The 19,260-nt window shown below is 38.6% G+C and overlaps 1 protein-coding gene across 8 annotated transcripts in view; it reads right to left on the bottom strand.

Moving 5' to 3' along the window:
* Positions 1-19,260, bottom strand: part of TBC1D32 (TBC1 domain family member 32) — a 318,311-nt gene that overhangs the window by 94,818 nt on the left and 204,233 nt on the right. For 7 of the 8 annotated variants that reach the window (XM_064290365.1, XM_023539436.2, XM_064290356.1 and 4 more), the window contains one exon: positions 6,588-6,713. The exons of the other annotated variant lie outside the window; for it this stretch is intronic. In XM_064290365.1, the coding sequence (XP_064146435.1) occupies positions 6,588-6,713 (126 nt within the window). The remainder of the gene's footprint in view (positions 1-6,587; positions 6,714-19,260) is intronic. 8 annotated transcript variants of the gene reach the window in all.

Consider the following 19,260-nt stretch of genomic DNA (forward strand, 5'->3'; position numbering starts at 1 on the left):
TTCCTTCTGCACAGAAGGAAAGCAATGCCTCATTATTGTCAGGTGGGTTGGAAGTCTAGGTTTCACACTTGACCTCTGTGGACAGTTGGGGAGGTGGGCTTCCTTGTTACTGCTGGGTGAGTATGTGAGTTCTGGCTCTCCACTAGGATTCTGCTGATAGTATCTTGCCTGGGAGGGACAGAGGTACCTCTTTATTGCTCCTCACATGCCCTCCACTGAGACTGGAGGGTTGTTGTTGTTGTTAGGTGCCATGAGTTGGTTCCAACTCACAGCAGCCGTATGTAACACAGAACGAAACACCGCCCAGTCCTGCGCCATGCTTACAATCATTGTTATGCTTGAGCCCATTGTTGCACCCATTGTACCAATCCATCTCTTTGAGGGTCTTCCTCTTTTCCGCTCTCTAAAAAAAAAAAAAAACTGGGTTTTTTTTTTTTTTACTTTTACCAAGCATGATGTCCTCCTCCAGGGACTGATCCCTCCTGACAACATGTCCAAAGTATGTAAGACACAGTCTCACCATCCTTGCTTCCAAGGAGCACTCTGTTTATACTTCTTCCAAGACAGATTTGTTTGTTCTTTTGGCAGTCCACAGTATATTCAATATTCTTCACTAACACCACAATTCAAAGGCACCAATTCTTCTTTGGTCCTCCTTATTCATTGTCTAGCTTTTGCGTGCATATGCTGCAAGTGAAAATACCAGGGCTTGGGTCAGGTGCACCTTACTCTTCAAATGATATCTTTGTTTTTCAACACTATGAAGAGGTCCTTTGCAGCAGATTTGCCCAATGCAGTCCGTCTTTTGATTTCTTGACTGCTGCTTCAACGGGTGCTGATTGTGGATCCAAGTAAAATGAAATCCTTGACAATTTCGATCTTTTCTCCATTTATCATGATGTTGCTTATTGGTCCAGTTGTGAGGATTTTTGTTTTCTTTATGTTGAGATGTAATACATACTGAAGGCTGTGGTCTCTGATCTTCATCAGTAAGTGCTTCAAGTCCTCTTCACTTTCAGGAAGCAAGGTTGTGTCATCTGCATAATCCAGTCTGTTAATGAGTCTTCCTCCAATCCTGATGCCCCATTGTTTTTCACATAGTCCAGCTTCTTGGATTATTTGCTCCGCATACAGATTGAATAGGTATGGTAGAAGGATACAACCCTAACGCACACCTTTCCTGACTTTAATCCATGCAGTATCCCCTTGCTCTGTCTGAACAACTGGCTCTTGAGCTATGTAAAGGTTCCTCGTGAGCACAGTTAAGTGTTCTGGAATTCCCATTCTTCGCAATGTTATCCATAATTTGTTATGATCCACACAGTCGAATGCCTTTGCATAGTCAATAAAACACAGATAAACATCTCTCTGTTCTCTGCTTTCAGCCAGGATCCATCTGACATCAGCAATGATATCCCTGGTTCCATGTTCTCTTCTGAATCTGGCTTGAATTTCTGGCAGTTTCCTGTTGATACGATGCTGCAGCAGCTTTTGGATGCTCTTCAGCAAAATTTTGCTTACGTGTGATATTAATGATATTGTTTGATAATTCCACATTCAATTGGATCACCTTTCTTGGGAGTAGGCATAAATATAGATCTCTTCCAGTCCGTTGGCCAGGTAGCTGTCTTCCAAATTTCTTAGCACAGACAAGTGAGCACTTCCAACCCTGCATCCATTTGTTGAAACACCTCAATTGATATTCTATCAATTCCTGGAGACTTGCTTTTCACCAATGCCTTCAGTGCAGCTTGGACTTCTTCCTTCAGTACCATCGGTTCCTGATCATAAGCTACCTCTCGAAATGGTTGAACATCAACAAATTCTTTTTGGTATAATGACTCTGTGTATTCCTTCCGTCTTCTTTTGATACTTTCTGCATCATTTAATATTTTCCCCATAGAATCCCTCACTATTGCATTCAAGGTTTGAATTTTTTCTTCAGTTCTTTCACCTCAAGGAATGCCGAGCCTGTTCTTCCCTTTTGATTTTCTATCTACAGCTCTTTGCACATGCTATTATAATACTTTGTCTTCTTGAGCCACCCTTCGAAATCTTCTTTTGGGTTCCTTTACTTCATCATTTCTTCCTTTTGCTTTAGCTGCTAGACATTCAAGAACAAGTTTCAAAGTCTCTTCTCACATCCCTTTTGGTCTTTTGTTTCTCTCCTGTCTTTTTAATGACCTCTTGCTTTCTTCATGTATGATGTCCTTGATGTCATTCCACAACTCATCTGGTCTTCAGTCTTTAGTGTTCAACATGTGAAATCTATTCTTGAGGTGGTCTCTAAATTCAGGTGGGATATACTCAAGGTCGTACTTTGGCTCTCACGGGCTTGTTCTAATTTTCTTCAGTTTCAACTTGAATGGGCATATGAGCAATTGATGGTCTGTTCCACAGTTGGCCCCTGGCCTTACTCTGACTGATGATACTGAGCTTTTGCATGGTCTCTTTGCACAAACAGTCAATTCAATTCTTGTGTATTCTGTCTGGAGAGGTCCAAGTGTATAGTTGCCATTTATGGTGATGAAAAAAGGTATTTGCAATGAAGAAGTTGTTGGTCTTGCAAAATTCTACCATGCAATCTCCAGCATTGTTTCTATCACCAAGGCCATATTTTCCAACTACCAATCTGTCTTCTTTGTATCCAACTTTCGCGTTCCAATCACCAGTATTTTTCAATGCATCCTGATTGCATGTTTGATCAATTTCAGACTGCTGAAGCTGGTAAAATCCTCCAATTTCTTCATCTTTGGCCTTAGTGGTTGGTGTGCAGATTTGAATAATAGTCGTATTAACTGGTCTTCCTCGTGGGTGTGTGGCTATCATCCTATAACTGACAGTGTTGTACTTCAGATCTTGAAACGTTCTTTTTGACAATGAATGCAATACCATTACGTTTCAAGCTGTCACTTCTGGCATAGTAGACCATATGATTGTCCAATTCAAAATGGTCAATACCAGTCCGTTTCAGCTCACTAATGCCCAGGATATCGATGTTTATGCATTCCATTTCATTTTCGATGATTTCTAATTTTCCTAGATTCATCCTTCGTATTCCATGTTGTGATCATTAATGGATGTTTGCAGCTGTTTCTTCTTATTTTGAGTTGTGCCACATCAGCAAACGAAAGTCCCGAAAGCTTGACTCCATCCACATCATTAAGGTCGACTCCACTTTGAAGAGGCAGCTCCTTCCCAGTCGTCTTTTGAGTGCCTTCCAACCTGAGGGGCTCATCTTCCAGCACTATAGCAGACAGTGTTCTGCTGCTATTCATAAGGTTTTCACTGGCTAATTCTTTTCAGAAGTAGACTGCTGTTTCTTTCTTCCTAGTCTGTCTTAGTCTGGAAGCTCAGCTGAAACTTTTTTGCCATGGGTGACCCTGCTGGTATCTGAATACCGGTGGCATAGCTTCCAGGATCACAGAAACACAAAAGCCCCCACAATATGATAAACTGACAGACACATGGGGAAACCGGAGGGTATGGCCTCACTATTGCTGGGTGGTGGGGAAAGTCTTAACTCTCCACTATGCCTCCTCTGATATCACTCTAGCAGAGATTTTAAAGGTGATAAGATCAAGGAATCAGGTTTTATCATTAGACGGATACTGTTATTTATTTTTCTTAAGTCTAGTAGGTGTTATCAGATGATAAAATTCAATATTAAAAAAATATTTATGGTGAAGATCTAGGAACCTAAGTCCTAATGGCACGGCAACACTGTTTTTATAATTACTACTATTATTATTGTTATTCCTTACATTATATTTTTCAAATCACTTCCATATATTTCCAATATACTGTGATACAAATTGAATATTATCTATTAGCAATAATCAACAGGATGACAATAATAGAAGCACAATATTCTGTTTAGAATAATTTATTAGTCAATTATACCTTGAACCTGTCCAAAGGTGTTTACTTAATAAATACGTCATGTACTTCAATATGAAGCAGTCATCAATAACACAAAACTTCTTAACTTTTCTCTGGATATCATGAATACTACCCCTCTCTTCTCCCCTCTCCAAAACACACACACATGCACATTCATACCAAATACTGTATATAATTTCAAAGTGTGCACATATCCCTTGAAGTCATCCACAGACCCCAGGTTAAATAATTCTTACAAGTGTAAAGGGTTAAGTATATTCATACCTTCACATATATTACAACATTTTTTTTTCTTTTTAATTGAGGGCTATGTTTTTGGTATAAATTTAAGACTTTATTTTTTAAATACTTGTATTTTGTTCTATTTTATTAGTCATGTTACCTTCTTTTGTTATCATATTAAATTACATTGTTAAACTATATTGTTTTAAGTCTATTGTTCTTATAAGTAGTAGGTTATTATGATATTTGTTAATTTGAAAGAGTGTGTCCAAAAAAGCAGACCAATGAATTGTCAAATTTTAGCATGAGCAACCAAATGTATTTTAACATGAAGCATTATTATAGAGAATCCTTTCTCCAACATTTTAATCTTGGTTCAGTGTATTCATTTCCTAGGGTTTCCACAACAAGGTACCATAAACTAGGTGGCTTATAAGAAGAAATTTATTGCCTTTTAAAAGTTAGCAGTGGAAATTCAGGGTGTCAACAGTGCCACGTTCCCTCCCAAAAGTCCAGGGGAAGATCCTTTCTTTTCTTGCTCAGCTTCTAGTAGCCCACTATTTGCCTTGCAGCTGCAGGATGGTTCACTCATCACACGGCCATCCTTTGTCTTACCACTCAGAAAGGATTATGACTTACCGTACTCCAGTATGACCTCACATTAACTTAACTGATAACATCTTCAAAGGTTCTATTTTCAAGCAAGGTCACGTTCACAGGTCTAGGGATTAAAACTTCAACACAAATTTGGGGGAACAAAATTCAATCCAGGACAACCAGAGAGAAAGGAACTTCTTTCCCTTTTGCTACTCTGAAGCCTTGCTTTCTACCATTTGCTCCTCCCTGAGGGAGTAAAAATGGTGATCTAACTGGACACAGTTTAGCGCTCTTGTTCATAATTTATTGTTGCTGTTGTGTGCCGTAGATTCGCTTCTGACTCACAGTAACCTTACAGGACAGAGCAGAACTGTCCCACAGGGTTTCCAAGGCTGTAATCTTTTAATCTTTACGGAAGCAGATTGCCATATCTTTCTCCTGCGGAGTGGCTGGTGGGTTTGAACTGCCGACCTTTGGATTAACAGATGAGCACTTAATCACTGTGCCGCCAGGGCTCCTCATAATTTACTAGAACCCAAGATTTCTGTGTTTTAAAACCCACGTGGGCAATTCCTGCTTCCTTTGGCTCTTCCAGTTTACAAGTAGTAAGCAAAGTAGGCAGGGCTTCCTTAGGCTATCTCAGCCATCCTAGTTCTGCTTCTAACCATAACTAGGTAGTTAAACCTTATTTTCCTTATCCATGCAGCTTGGTCAAGAAGTCTCACAGCCTGGTCTATAAATCTGCATTTGTTTCTTCCTTCACTGTGGCATGTTGAGATTTTAATAGCAAGAACTGGCATGTCAAGCAAAGGCCCACACTGGGGATTGAGGGGGACAGCTTGAGCATTAGGCAAGCTTCTAAACAGATATTCCTCAAAAACAACTAGAAGTCATGAGGACTGGTTAAAAAAGCTGAGGAAAGATGTTTTAGTAAGCAATACACAGTAGGATGGTTACCAAGTCTTTGAAAACAAAGGTTTGGGAAGCGTCAAAATAAGTAAAGTACTAAGGAAAGCTACAAACTGGACACAGAGCCAGAGGCCTCTCCCATTCACTTCATGAAAGTAGTTTTTTAAATCGTGATATAAAGGCATGTGTTTGCTCATTTATAAAATTCTTTATATAAAAGGAAGCACCAGACCAGAAGTACCAGACGATTGTCTGACTGCCCTTTGAAGTATCTTTCTAATATTCTCAGCACAAGACTGATCACGCACAGTAGGTATTGCGGAAAAACTTATCAATTCAGGATACTAAGGTTTGGAGCACTGAATAGATGTAAAATGACTGAAGAACGTCCCTGGATTTTATTAAATGTAAGAAAAGATAAAACCAGAGCCATTCCTATGGTTCAATTTCAATTCAGACTAAATCCTGACAGGAAATTCATATTTCTATGATATTCTAAACCTACTACATACTGCGACGAAGTAAAGAAAGCTTTACTTACTGCAGTGAATTATATTTAGTACTACCTCTAAATGTCTAAAAGTGGCATAAGACAGAGAACATGAAATGAGCATATAGGATTTGGAGTATCAGGATATGATCTTGATACTCTACAGTACATTCAGGTGAAAGTGAGCAAACTGCTGCCTAGGCAAAGGTAGGTAAGTGTTCCAGTTTTGATCACCAGACCTTTTCAATATTATATAGAGCTTTGTAGATAGTTTTGCAAATTTGACATTTTATTCTCTCAGGTTCATAAGTACCTTAGAAGTCAACGGACTTACTGAAATTATTCTTAAGTATTCTACACATGCCAGTACTAATCTTCAGGATCCTCAGCTTGTATTAATACAATCTTCATACCCCCTTCAACAACAACAACAACAAAAAATCAACAACTAAATCAACGCACTCACCAGCTCCACTGATTACATCAGGTTTGGTCTTCATCATTTTGCAAAACTGTCTTCGGAAGTTTTCTATCCACTCAGTTTGTTTATCAGTAATTTTGAGGCATAATAAAAGCTTGCTAAGATCATTATCTAATGAAGAAATATAGTACATTATATTATTATAAAAGGACTTGCTAAGTACACTGAAAAATGTCTTAATATTAAGTACGTTAACAGTTACAAATTCCAGAAAAAGTATACTTCTTTCAAAGGAAAACATATTTTTCTGTAATTACATTTTGTAGCTTCAATTGCTATTTGCCAAATTTATTAAAGGCTCATAAAATGGATTATTGATTTATTAAAATGTATTATTAATTTTTAACCATAATTCTTGAACATTGTTTTTCTTGTGTGAACATAACTCATTACTGAGAATCTGGTTTAATAAACAGTATGGACCTTAAGATTTTTTTAAAATATTGTATTGTGTTTTAGGTGAAAATTTAGGCTGCCATTTAACAATTTTTATACAAATTGTTCTGTGACATCGGTTACAATTTTCACAATGTGTCAGATTCTCAATTTCCATTTTATTTGTTCTGTTTCCATTGATTCAGTTTCCCTTTTCCTCCTTCCCTTCTCATTTTGCTTTTGGGTAAATGTTGACCGTTTGGTCTCATATAGTTGATTGTTTAAGGTACACATTACTCATGGGTGATACTCGCTGTTTTATAAACCAATCTATTACTTGGCTGAAAGGTGACCTCCAGGAGTAGCTTCAGTGCCAAGTTCAAAGGGTATCTTAGGGCAATAGTCTTGGGGGTTCCTCTAGTCTCTTTTAGTCCAGTAGGTCTGGCCTTTTTTTAAGAATTTGAATTTTATTGTACATTTTTCCACCATTGGTCAGAATGGTCGGTGGTGGTAGCCAGGCACCATCTAGCTCTCCTGGTCTCAGGGTGGAAGAGGCCATGGTTTGTGTGGGCTATTAGTCCTGTGGCCTAGTTTCTTCTTTGAGTCTTTGGTTTCTTTCATTTTCTTTTGTCCCAGATGAGTAGAGACCAATAGTTGCATCTTAGATGGCTGCTCACAAGCTTTTAAGACCCCAGATGCTGCTCACCAAACTAGGATGTAGGGCATTATCTTTATGAACTATATTATGCCAACTGACTAAGATGTCCATCGAGACTATGGTCCTAAGCCTTTTAGCCCAGTAAAACAATTCCACGAGTTGTTTGGGTAAGTCTCTGTAACTGTGCTCCCCATGTGCTTTATTATATTTATGAATATACATGTAGCACACACAAATATGTATATACATATGCCTACAGATACACCTATACATGCATGTGCATGTACTCATATATGCTTTTCTCTACAGATATATGCATACATATCTAACTACGAAACCACACACATATTTTTGATTATCACTGTTGTTGCAAATTTAAATATGTTAGAGTGTTGAACAAAAATGTCCCTTTGCCTTCCGCACTTCTTAGTGTCTTCATTTACTTTGGTCAAGTTTGCAGACTTCACCCATACTTGGTGTTGCCTTTCCCATCACCAAAAATAATAAGGGTCTATTGTCTAGAAAGTGCTTCCCCCTTCCATCCCTGGTAACCATCAAAGAATGCTGCTTTCTGTGTCTATATCTATTCTTGACTTTTTATAATAGTAGGACCATAGAGTATTTGTCCTTTTGTGATTGACTTATTTCACTCGGCATAATGTCCTCCACATTCCTCCATGTTATGTTTCGGACTCCTCATTGTTCTTTATAGTTGCATAGTATTCCATGTACATACGTACTACAATTTGTTTATCCATTCATTATCAGTTGACAGGCACTTAGGTTGTTTCCATCTTTTTGCTACCATGAATAGTGCTGCAGTGAACATAGGTGTGCATATATCTAGTCACATCACTGCTCTTACATCTCCTGGATATATACCTAGGAGTAGGATTGCTGGATCATAAGGTATTTCTATTTCTAGCTTTTTGAGGAAGCACCATACCATTTTCGATAGTGGTTGTACTATTTTACAATCCCACCAGCAGTGTATAAGAGTTCCAATCTCCCCACAGCCTCACCAGAATTAGTTGTTTTCTGGTTTTTTGATCACTGTTATTTTTGCAGGGGTAAGATGGCATCTCATTGCAGTTTTGATTTGCACCTCTGGACCTTAAAAGATTTCATTACGTAGACTAACATGAACATTTGACTCATTCTTTTTGTACATTTAGGTGTAATTTTATTTATTTAAATCTCTAGACATTTATTTTCTCTTCTTAAAAAAAACATACTAAAATTACTAATGATGATAAGAGTATTTATGCTAAAAGATGACTTTTCTTTTTTCTAAGTAATTTCATGAATACAAAATAGCTTCAGTTAAATCATGTAGCTTTAAAGCTACTTATTCCCATGAGATTGCTTATAAAAAGAAAATCAATGGGTAATACGTTAAATGAGTGTTAAATGTCATTTAAAAAAAAGGTTATAAGTCAAGAAAACAAATACAGAGAAGTCATGAAACTCATCTTTGGTTGCCCGGAACGGCAGTGGTAGTTTCCCATTAACCCACTAAACTCAGAGGGCTGTCTTTGGCAAAGAGAGCCAGGGAAGGAGGGGGGTAGACTGGATCTTACAGCCAGTGAGGTTGAAGGTAGACTTATAGCTAATTGGTAGACTCCAAAGGCCAAGTGGGCTTTAATTCTCTTGTTGCCAAGAACTTCCAGTACTTCTCAGGTGTGCCAAGAGATGCCCAGGCTCAGCCTCAGCATTGGCACATGTGGGATGGGCTGAGGAAAAGGCACAATGATGAAGAGCTAAAGATGCAAGGTGCTGTGCAGGGCTGGCTTCATGAATGTGTGGCCTGTGCGTTTGAACAGGGCCCCATGCTTGGTTTAATGCCCTGCTGTTGCTCTCTGAGAATTCTTAATAATTTTGAACAAGGGGTCCTGCATTTTCATTTTGCACTGGACCCCACAAATCATGTAGCTGATCCAGGTACTGCGCTCTGGGGTAGAAGGCAGCAGCCCCTGCCCTGCAGTGGTCCTGGGACTTGTCAAGGGGTTTGTATCCTATAAGCCAATGGCTGAGGCACCACCACAGAGGAAGGAAGCCAGGCCAAGTTCCATCAGACAGTTCTGGCCTATGACTGCAAATCTTTAAGGGATTGTAACCAGCAAGGAAGAAGACAGGTTCTAAGGAGATTCTGGGGGTACAACTGAGGAGGATTTTAGCTTGGTGTCAGAAATACTTTTCTAACAGTAAAAATGTAATTATAAAGTACACCACAATAAAGATATTAAAAAGTGTAATCATAATATTCACAGCTAACATCTACAGAGTACTTACTGTGTGTTATGGATTGAATCCTGCCCCCCAAAAATGTGTGTCAACTTGGCTAGGCTATGATTTCCAGTATTGTGTGGCTGTCCTTCATTTATGATCTGATATAATTATCCCATGTGTTCTAAATCCTAACCTCTAAGATGTTAATGAGGCAAGATTAGAGGCAGTTATGTTAATGAAGCAGGACACAATGTACAGGATTAGGCTGTATTTTGAGTCAATCCCTTTCGAGATATGAGAGAGAGAAGCAAGCAGAGAGAGGGACCTCAGTACCACCAAGAAAGAAGAGCCAGGAGCAGAACATGTTCTTTGGACCTGGGGTCACTGCACTGAGAAACTCCTTAACCCAGTGGAAGACTAATCACAAGGACCTTCCCCCAGAACCGACAGAGAGAGAAGGTCCTTCCCTGGAGCTGGCACCCTGAATTGGGACTTCTAACCTCCTCAACTGTGAGAGAATAAACTTCTGTTAAAGCCAAAAAAAAAAAAAAAAAAAGGTCATAAGTGCATGTATACATAGAGACATAAAATATTATTACACATGTGGTAAAAATTCAAGGAGAAAAAAAGAAAGCAAAGGCATTCTCTTATTTTCTAGAAGAGTATATGATGAGATCAGTACTCACATAAGCCTGCATCCTTTTCCTTACTACTTTTCTTGAAGGGGATTTTGAGGATCAAAAGGGAACAAGTACCTTTTGATATTACATGGTCAAAGGCCTGATTTGTTTCCTCAAGATGTAGCTTGGGAATGCTATTACTACAAAATGTATTTATCTAAGTTCTACTTAGGCTTGGTGAAGGGTTGTAAGACATCCTCACATCTAAGGGCTCAATTTTGGTTCAGACTCTTTACCTGAATCCTACCAGGAAAATACCAGCAGTCATTTTGCTACTAAAGAGGGTTTCAATCAAATCTTTCTTACTTTTTCTTAAAACAAATAAAATTCTAATAAAAAAACAAGCTCTTATTCTTACAGATTTTATAAATTAAATAATCTTTCTACCATAACATAGCTTTGTTATTTCGTTTTTGTTTCCAATCTTTGTAAAAATTCATTCAATAAATATGTATAGGTCACTGCCCTAGTAAAACATGTCATAAAAAGTATATATACACACAGATTATAGTAGTGTAGTCAATGTTTATAATAATCTCATGATTTAAATTTCCATTTTCTTAGCCTTAAAAACACAGATATGTATGCTTACACACTTATAATGACTATTATATAGAAAACTATATTATATTACATTATACACACACACACATATATATATAAAATCATAATTTGTATAAATATTTCCCTATTTGATATTTAGGACACAAAAAAGCTTTCTCACCTCAAAGCTAACGCATTTACTCTCAAACATATGAATATACATATACTAAACATATGCACTAATACACAAATATACACATAAACCCAAAAGAATTGTATTGTTGAAGGAATGCATAATTCTGATATTTAGTACTAAGCTAATATATTCCATTTCAATATCAAGAATGATACAGAAACATTTCACAAATAGCCCCAATGAGAAATAATAACTAGAAAAAAATTAAGCTGATTAAATAAAAGGAGAAAATAATTTTAATAGTAAAATCCCTCAAAACCTTTAAAGTCAAGAAATATCAACAAAGCTGAAAATTTTGTTGAAAATTTTAAATTATTTTTAAAAGTTTTAACACATATGTATCTTGATATCAACTGACTAAAAGATTTAATTCAACAGCTCTGAAGCTGAATTTTTATTGTTTCCTTTTAGAGTATCTTCCCAAGAATAAACTACCTGGAGCCTAATAAGAGTCATTAGTGGCATATGATTTGAAATGCAAATACAGTTGTGCTTTTTTTTTTTTTTTTTTAATCTTTGTTCCTCCTCTATTTCTTCCCTTCTACTTGTCTTTTAAAACCACTACTTTGCCTTCAGAGGATGTCTATCCCCATAACTCTTTCATAAGTTACATGCTATTAATAAATCCTACGTTATCTTTTCCCTCTTCCCTCCTGCTCTATGTCCTCCTCTCACTTTCCTGTTTCTTGCCTTTTAGATGTGTTATTTTGTTTCACTTATCATCTCATTCTAAGGAAAAGAACACCAGGTACTAAAATTAGAATTGAAGCAGCAGATTTGGTATGCACTTGAATCTACCAGTAGGTGGCGGGGATGAAGGGCCCAGAATAGGTACCTGGAGACGATTTGAGCCAATAGAGAAATGCTCATCTGGAAATAGGTCATCACGAGTCACAGCCAATTCAAAGGCAACTGGGAGTTAAAAGATTCTTAGAGAGACAGCTATATACCCTTTGATAATTCCGATTACTGTTTCCCCAAGCCATCAATTAGGGTGTATGTTTTTTCAATTTGTATTCTTCTACTTTAAAAATATTTAGGAATTTGACATAATATTAAGTGAAAAACATGTATATTTGTTAATATTGTTGGGTTTGAGGGGACCAATGCATAATTCCTTTATTTTTTACTCTAAATTTGGGACCACTGAGAAGTAGACAGGAATAGATAGATAGAGTTCAAAATATCAATGTTAGCACTGAACCAGCTAAATCAAACACCACAGTTTGGATCCATTGCCGCATAGACTTCCAAATATCTCCCCTAAACTGTATATATCTATTCAGTCACAGACAATGATAGACAACCAAGGCCTCTCCTAACTGTTCTTTTTAGAAGAGGAGAAAACATAACCTGGAGATAGGGTAATTTCAAAACACAGAATAGAAGAAGGGCAAACCAAGGATTTTCCATTCCTTCGCTCAAATTCATCTATCAGTCATTATCCTTTCTTTGAGCAGAATGAGTGGGGAGCTCCAAGAGAAGCTAACGGTGGTATTCCAGCAGAGGTCCCTTGATATAGAGAAATGAGGCAAGGGAAGGGGAAATACACAACTCTAAACTAGTAATCATATGAGTGTAATAAGTATTCCCACTCCTCACCAACATGGCTAGGTTCCAAAGACCAGGTCATTATGCAAAAATCGGTATTATGCGAAAATGGAAGATGACCACATCAGATCACAAAACGGAGGATGACTACATCATTACATAACTGCCAAGTCTCTTAGAATCATGGCCCAGCCAAGTGGACACATAACATTAACCATCACAGCCAGCATTACTATCACCTTGCACCTTGGCATTCATTACTGCCAGATGTACAATGTTAATGCGCAAAATAGTTGGATAGTTATGCAATGATGTAATTTGGCAATTATGTAATGATGTACTTGGCATAACAACCTGGCCTCTGGAACCTAATCATGTCCATAAGTGAAGAGAGGGATTATTTTTTACTATTGTTGTAAATGTGAAATGTCCGATAACGAGATAGTCAATAAGTGAGGAGTAGGTGTATTCATGATTTTCTCTCTTTAGTTACAGCATCCTATGTTTCCTAAAATTTCTATATGGAGCACTTTTACGATCAGAAAAACAAGAATAAAAAAATAGAGATTTGCTTCTTGTCATGATGAAGGAACTGGGAGTAGACTTTTCTTCCTGTTGTAAACAACTAGAAAACTGAAAGGAAAAAAAAAATATATATATATATATCAAGTGTTTCAAACATTGGCAAATAGGCAATGCAGGACTGTGAGGCCTGAAAAAAGGGAAGCCAGTGAGGTGAGCTTTATAATTGTTCTTCTTTTCTTCTTGGAAGTGCTTTCAAGATTACTGTGCATGATGCCAAGGACAGCATGGAGGTCTTGCCAAGTTGCGTTGACAAAAATCAAAATGCAGAGAGATTTAGGAGGTTAAAATACGTGCAGTTGAGTACTGGAGAGGAGGAACAGGAAAAGAGGTCCAGAAATCTGCATAGGGATTTGTTGAGTCCATTGCTGAATAGTCAGCTGTTCGGATGAAGAGAGAAAATCCACAACGCTGGGCACAGAACAGCTGGAAGCTGTGAATTAAATAATTCTCATAGCTCACATAAGGCTAAGTGTCAGAGTTCCAAAGACAGTGGAGAGTCCCAGTTAAGTACCAGGGTATTGATTTAGTTGTTGTTGTTGTTAGGTGCCGTCGAGTCAGTTCCGACTCATAGCAGCCCTATGCACAACGGAACGAAACACTGCCTGGTCCTGAGCCATCCTTACAATCGTTGTTATGCTTGAGCTCATTGTTGCAGCCACTGTGTCAATCCACCTTGTTGAGGGTCTTCCTCTTTTCTGTTGACCCTATACTCTGCCAAGCATGATGTCCTTTTCCAGGGACTCATCCCTCCTGACAACATGTCCAAAGTAAGTAAGACGCAGTTTCGCCATACTTGCCTCTAAGCAGCATTCTGGACACACTTCTTCCAAGACAGGTTTATTCGTTCTTTTGGCAGTCCACGATATATTCAATATTCTTTGCCAACACCACAATTCAAAAGTGTCAACTCTTCTTCAGTCTTCCTTATTCATTGTCCAGCTTTCACATGCATATGATGTGATTGAAAAGACCATGGCTTGGGTCAGGCACACCTTAGTCTTCAGGGTGACATCTTTGCTCTTCAACACTTTGAAGAGGTCCTTTGCAGCAGATTTGACCAGTGCAATGTGTCTTTTGATTTCTTAACTGCTGCTTCCATGGCTGTTGATTGCGGATCCAAGTAAAATGAAATCCTTGGCAACTTCAATCTTTTCTCTGTTTATCATGATGTTGCTCACTGGTCCACTGGTGAGGATATTTGTTTTCTTTATATTGAGGTGTAATTCATACCGGAGGCTGTGGTCTTTGATCTTCATTAGTAAGTGCTTCAGGTCCTCTTCACTTTCAACAAGCAAGGTTGTGTCATCTGCATAACGCAGGTTGTTAATGAGTCTTCCTCCAATCCTGATGCCCCGTTCTTCTTCATATAGTCCAGCTTCTTGGATTATTTGCTCAGCATACAGATTAAATAGGTATGGTGAGAGGATACAACCCTGAGGCACGCCTTTCCTGACTTTAAACCAATCAGTATCCCCTTGTTCTGTCCAAACAACTGCCTCTTGATCTATGTAAAGGTTCCTCATGAGCACAATTAAGTGTTCTGGAATTCCCATTCTTCCCAGTGTTATCCATAGTTTGTTATGATCCACATAGTCCAATGCCTTTGCATAGTCAATAAAACACAGGTAAACGTCCCTCTGGTATTCTCTGCTTTCAGCCAGGATCCATCTGAGATCAGCAATGATATCCCTGGTTCCATGTCCTCTTCTAAAACCAGCCTGAACTTCTGGCAGTTCCCTGTCGAAATACTACTGGAGCCGTTTTTGAATGATCTTCAGCAAAATTTTGTTTGCGTGTGATATTAATGATATTGTTCTATAATTTCCACATTTGGTTGGATCACCTTTCTTGGGAATAAGCATAAATATGGATCTCTTCCAGTCAGTTGGCCAGGAAGCTGTTTTCCATATTTCTTGGCATAGACCAGTGAGTACCTCCAGCGCTGCATCTGTTTGTTGAAACATCTCAATTGATATTCCATCCATCCCTGGAGCCCTTTCTTTTGCCAATGTCTTCAGAGCAGCTTGGACTTCTTCCTTCAGTACCATCAGGTCCTCATCATATGCCACCTCTTGAAATGTTTGAATATCAACTAATTCTTTTTGGTATAATGACTCTGTGTATTCCTTCCATCTTCTTTTGATGCTTCCTGCATCATTTAATATTTTCCCCATGGAATCCCTCACTATTGCAACTTGAGGCTTGAATTTTTCTTCAGTTCTTTCAGCTTGAGAAACACTGAGCGTGTTCTTCCCTTTTGGTTTTCCATCTCCAGCTCTTTGCACATGTCATTATAATACTTTACTTTGTCTTCTCGAGAGGCCCTTGAAATCTTCTGTTCAGTTCTTTTACTTCATCAATTCTTTCTTTTGCCTTAGCTGCTTGATGCTCAAGAGCAAGTTTCAGAGTCTCCTCTGACATCCATCTTGGTCTTTTCTTTCTCTCCTGTCTTTTCAGTGACCTCTTGATTTCTTCATGGATGATGTCCTTGATGTCATTCCACAACTCGTCTGGTCCTCAGTCTCTAGTCTTCAATGCATCAAATCTGTTCCTCAGATGGTCTCTAAATTCAGGTGGTGTATACTCAAGGTCATATTTTGGCTCTCGTGGACTTGCTCTGATTTTCTTCAGTTTCAGCTTGAACTTGCATATGAGCAATTGATGGTCTGTTCCACAGTCAGCCCCTGGCCTTGTTCTGACTGATGATATTGAGCTTTTCCATCATCTCTTTCCACAGATGTAGTCAATTTAATTTCTGTGCGTTCCATCTGGCAAGGTCCATGTGTATAGTCGCCATTTATGTTGGTGAAAGAAGGTATTTGCAATGAAGAAGTCGTTGGTCTTGCAAAATTCTATCATTCAATCTCCGGCATTGCTTCTATCACCAAGGCCATGTTTTCCAACTACTGATCCTTCTTGTTTCCAACTTTTGCATTCCAATTGCCAGTAATTATCAATGCATCTTGACTGCATGTTCGATCAATTTCAGACTGCAGCAGCTGATAAAAATCTTCTATTTTTTCATCTTTGGCCCTAGTGGTTGGTGCATAAATTTGAATAATAGTCGTATTAATGGGTCTTCCTTGTAGGAGTATGGGTATTATCCTATCACTGACAACGTTGTACTTCAGGATAGATCTTGAAACATTCTTTTTGACGATGAATGCAACACCACTCCTCTTCAAGTTGTCATTCCCAGCATAGTAGACCATATGATTGTCTGATTCAAAATGGGCAATATCAGTCCATTTCAGCTCACCAGTGCCTAGGATATCGATGTGTATATGTTCCATTTCATTTTTGACGATTTCCAATTTTCCTAGATTCATACTTCGTACATGCTAGGTTCCAATTATTAATGGACGTTTGCAGCTGTTTCTTCTCATTTTGAATTGTGCCACATCAGCAAGTGAAAGCCCCGAAAGCTTTACTCCATTGACGTCATTAAGGTCGACTCTACTTTGAGGAGGCAGCTCTTCCCCACTCATCTTTTGAGCGCCTTCCAACCTGCGGGGCTCATCTTCCGGCACTATATCAGACAATGTTCCGCTGCTATTCATAAGGTTTTCACTGGCTAATGCTTTTCAAAAGTAGACTGCCGGGTCCTTCTTCCTAGTCTGTCTCAGTCTGGAAGCTCAGCTGAAACCTGTCCTGCATAGGTGACTCTGCTGGTATCTAAATACCGGTGGCATAGCTTCCAGCATCACAGCAACACACAAGCCCCCACAGTATGACAAACTGACAGACACATGGGGGACTGATTTAGTGGAGGTGCTAAAAAGGTCACATCTTAGGAATAGCATTATACTAGCCCTAGAGTAAAGGCAACTCTACACTCACCCTATCAAAAAAAATCAAAGCCTTGAAAGATAATGCTGGTCCACAAGTAACTTAACTACCTGTCAAAAGGAGTCTAATACTCTTTCAGTAAGATAACAAAACCGGCATTGAACAATGTAAAATTAATAACAGCCAATATCTGATGAAAAATCACTAAAACCCACTGCCTTCGAGCCAATTCCGACTCAGAGCAACTCAACAGCACAAAGTAGAACTGCTCCATAGGGTTTCCACCACTATAAATCTTTACAGAAGGAGACTGCCACATCTTTCTCCAGAGGAGCAGCTGGTGTGTTCGAACTGCTGATCTTTCGGTTGGCAGCTGAGTGCTTTAACCACTGCACCCAATGACTCAGAAATAACTGAGATGATAAAATTAGCAAAGATTTTTAAGCAGCTATTCTTAAGAAGAATTTAACGAAAACAGGAACAAAAATTAGATGTTTAAACAAACTGTAGTTTATCAATACTGGAATCTCATTCAGTAAAAACAAACAAGCTATTGATATATGTAACAACCTGGACAATACTCAAGTTATCCTGCTGAGTGAAAGAAGCCGGACACAAAGAATACATCCTATCTGATTCCATTTATGTGAAATTCTAGAAGACGAAAATCTAATCGATGGCAATGGTTCTCAACTGGACGTGCTTCTGGGGACATCTGGCAATGTCTACAGGCATTTTTGGACGTCACAACTGGAGGAGGGGGGTGTTGCTACTGGCATTTAATTGGTAGAGGCCAGGACTGCTGCTAAACATCTTACAATGCACAGGATAACCCCCGCCCCCAACAAGGGAACTTTTTTGGGTCATGGAAATCGTCTATATTTTGTTGTGGTAATGGTTACACGGGCATGAATGTTTGTCAAAACTCACCAAACAATACACTTAAAATGGATGTATTCCATTGTATATAAAAATTGATGTGTGTGTGTGTAATTGCAAGTTATTTCAGTGACTAAAAGCTTTCAAGCATATTAGTATGTCACTATAACATTTTATAACATAAATAGTTACAGTTCAGAATTTTGTTTAAAGTCTATACTGGACCTCACTAAACTTTAACTAAAAGTAAGTGTGTGTACAAAATGATTCACTTACAAGAACCCTAATGACTATATTACAATAAGGTGCTCTAAAGTGTAAATTTTTAAATCTTCATTAAAGTGTCTTCATATGAGGTTCCAAGCATTTTTCTGGGTAAACCAGCCTCCTGTTATGAAAAGAATATTGACTTCTTAGGGCTTAAAGAGAAAATAATTCATAGTCTAGGTGACTGAATATAGTAATTCATTTCTTAACTTACACTTTATTTTTATAGCAACCATTTTTGAATACTTCTAATCATGCAGTATTCTAGATACAGAGTATGTCTTACTATATCAATTATATTTCTGATTAAGATGAAGTCATCATAAAAAACTTCCATTTTGTTTTCCCAAGAAAGGTTTGCTGATTCTAGTAAGACAAACCAGGGCACACTCTCGATGTCCCATCAGACCACTATGACATAGGCAACTATGGAAAATTGGAGAGTGTTAAGGCTGAAGTTTACTGGTGGAGTGGGGTGCTGCCAGGCACTATTCAGCAGAGCTAACGAGCTTTGGAACACTTGCCCCAGCAGAGCAGACACAGATGGTGAGGCCCAAGGGACCAAGGAACCAAGAAGCAGACGCTGAAGAGACAAGGAACACAGGAATCAGAGCTGCCTCAGTCTCAACGGGTAAGGCCATGACCTCTGGGATCTCAAAGGGTGGAGTCACCACTCAGATAGATTAGAAGAATGGGGTCACCCAAATTCAAGGGAATCGAGCTGCCATTCCAGTGGGCCTCGAAGGTGGAGCTGAAGCCAGGGCCAAGGGGCTTCCACTCAGAATCTGGAAAGTGTGGCTTATACCTAGAGTCTGGAGGGCAGGGCCATTGTCTAAATAGTCTCAGAAAACAGGGGATTATTTTCAAGCTTTGACGGCTAATGTAATATTTTGTGCTGACTTGCCT

The sequence above is a fragment of the Loxodonta africana genome, chromosome 1 (genome assembly GCF_030014295.1).
Source record: "Loxodonta africana isolate mLoxAfr1 chromosome 1, mLoxAfr1.hap2, whole genome shotgun sequence".
NCBI lineage: Eukaryota > Metazoa > Chordata > Mammalia > Proboscidea > Elephantidae > Loxodonta > Loxodonta africana.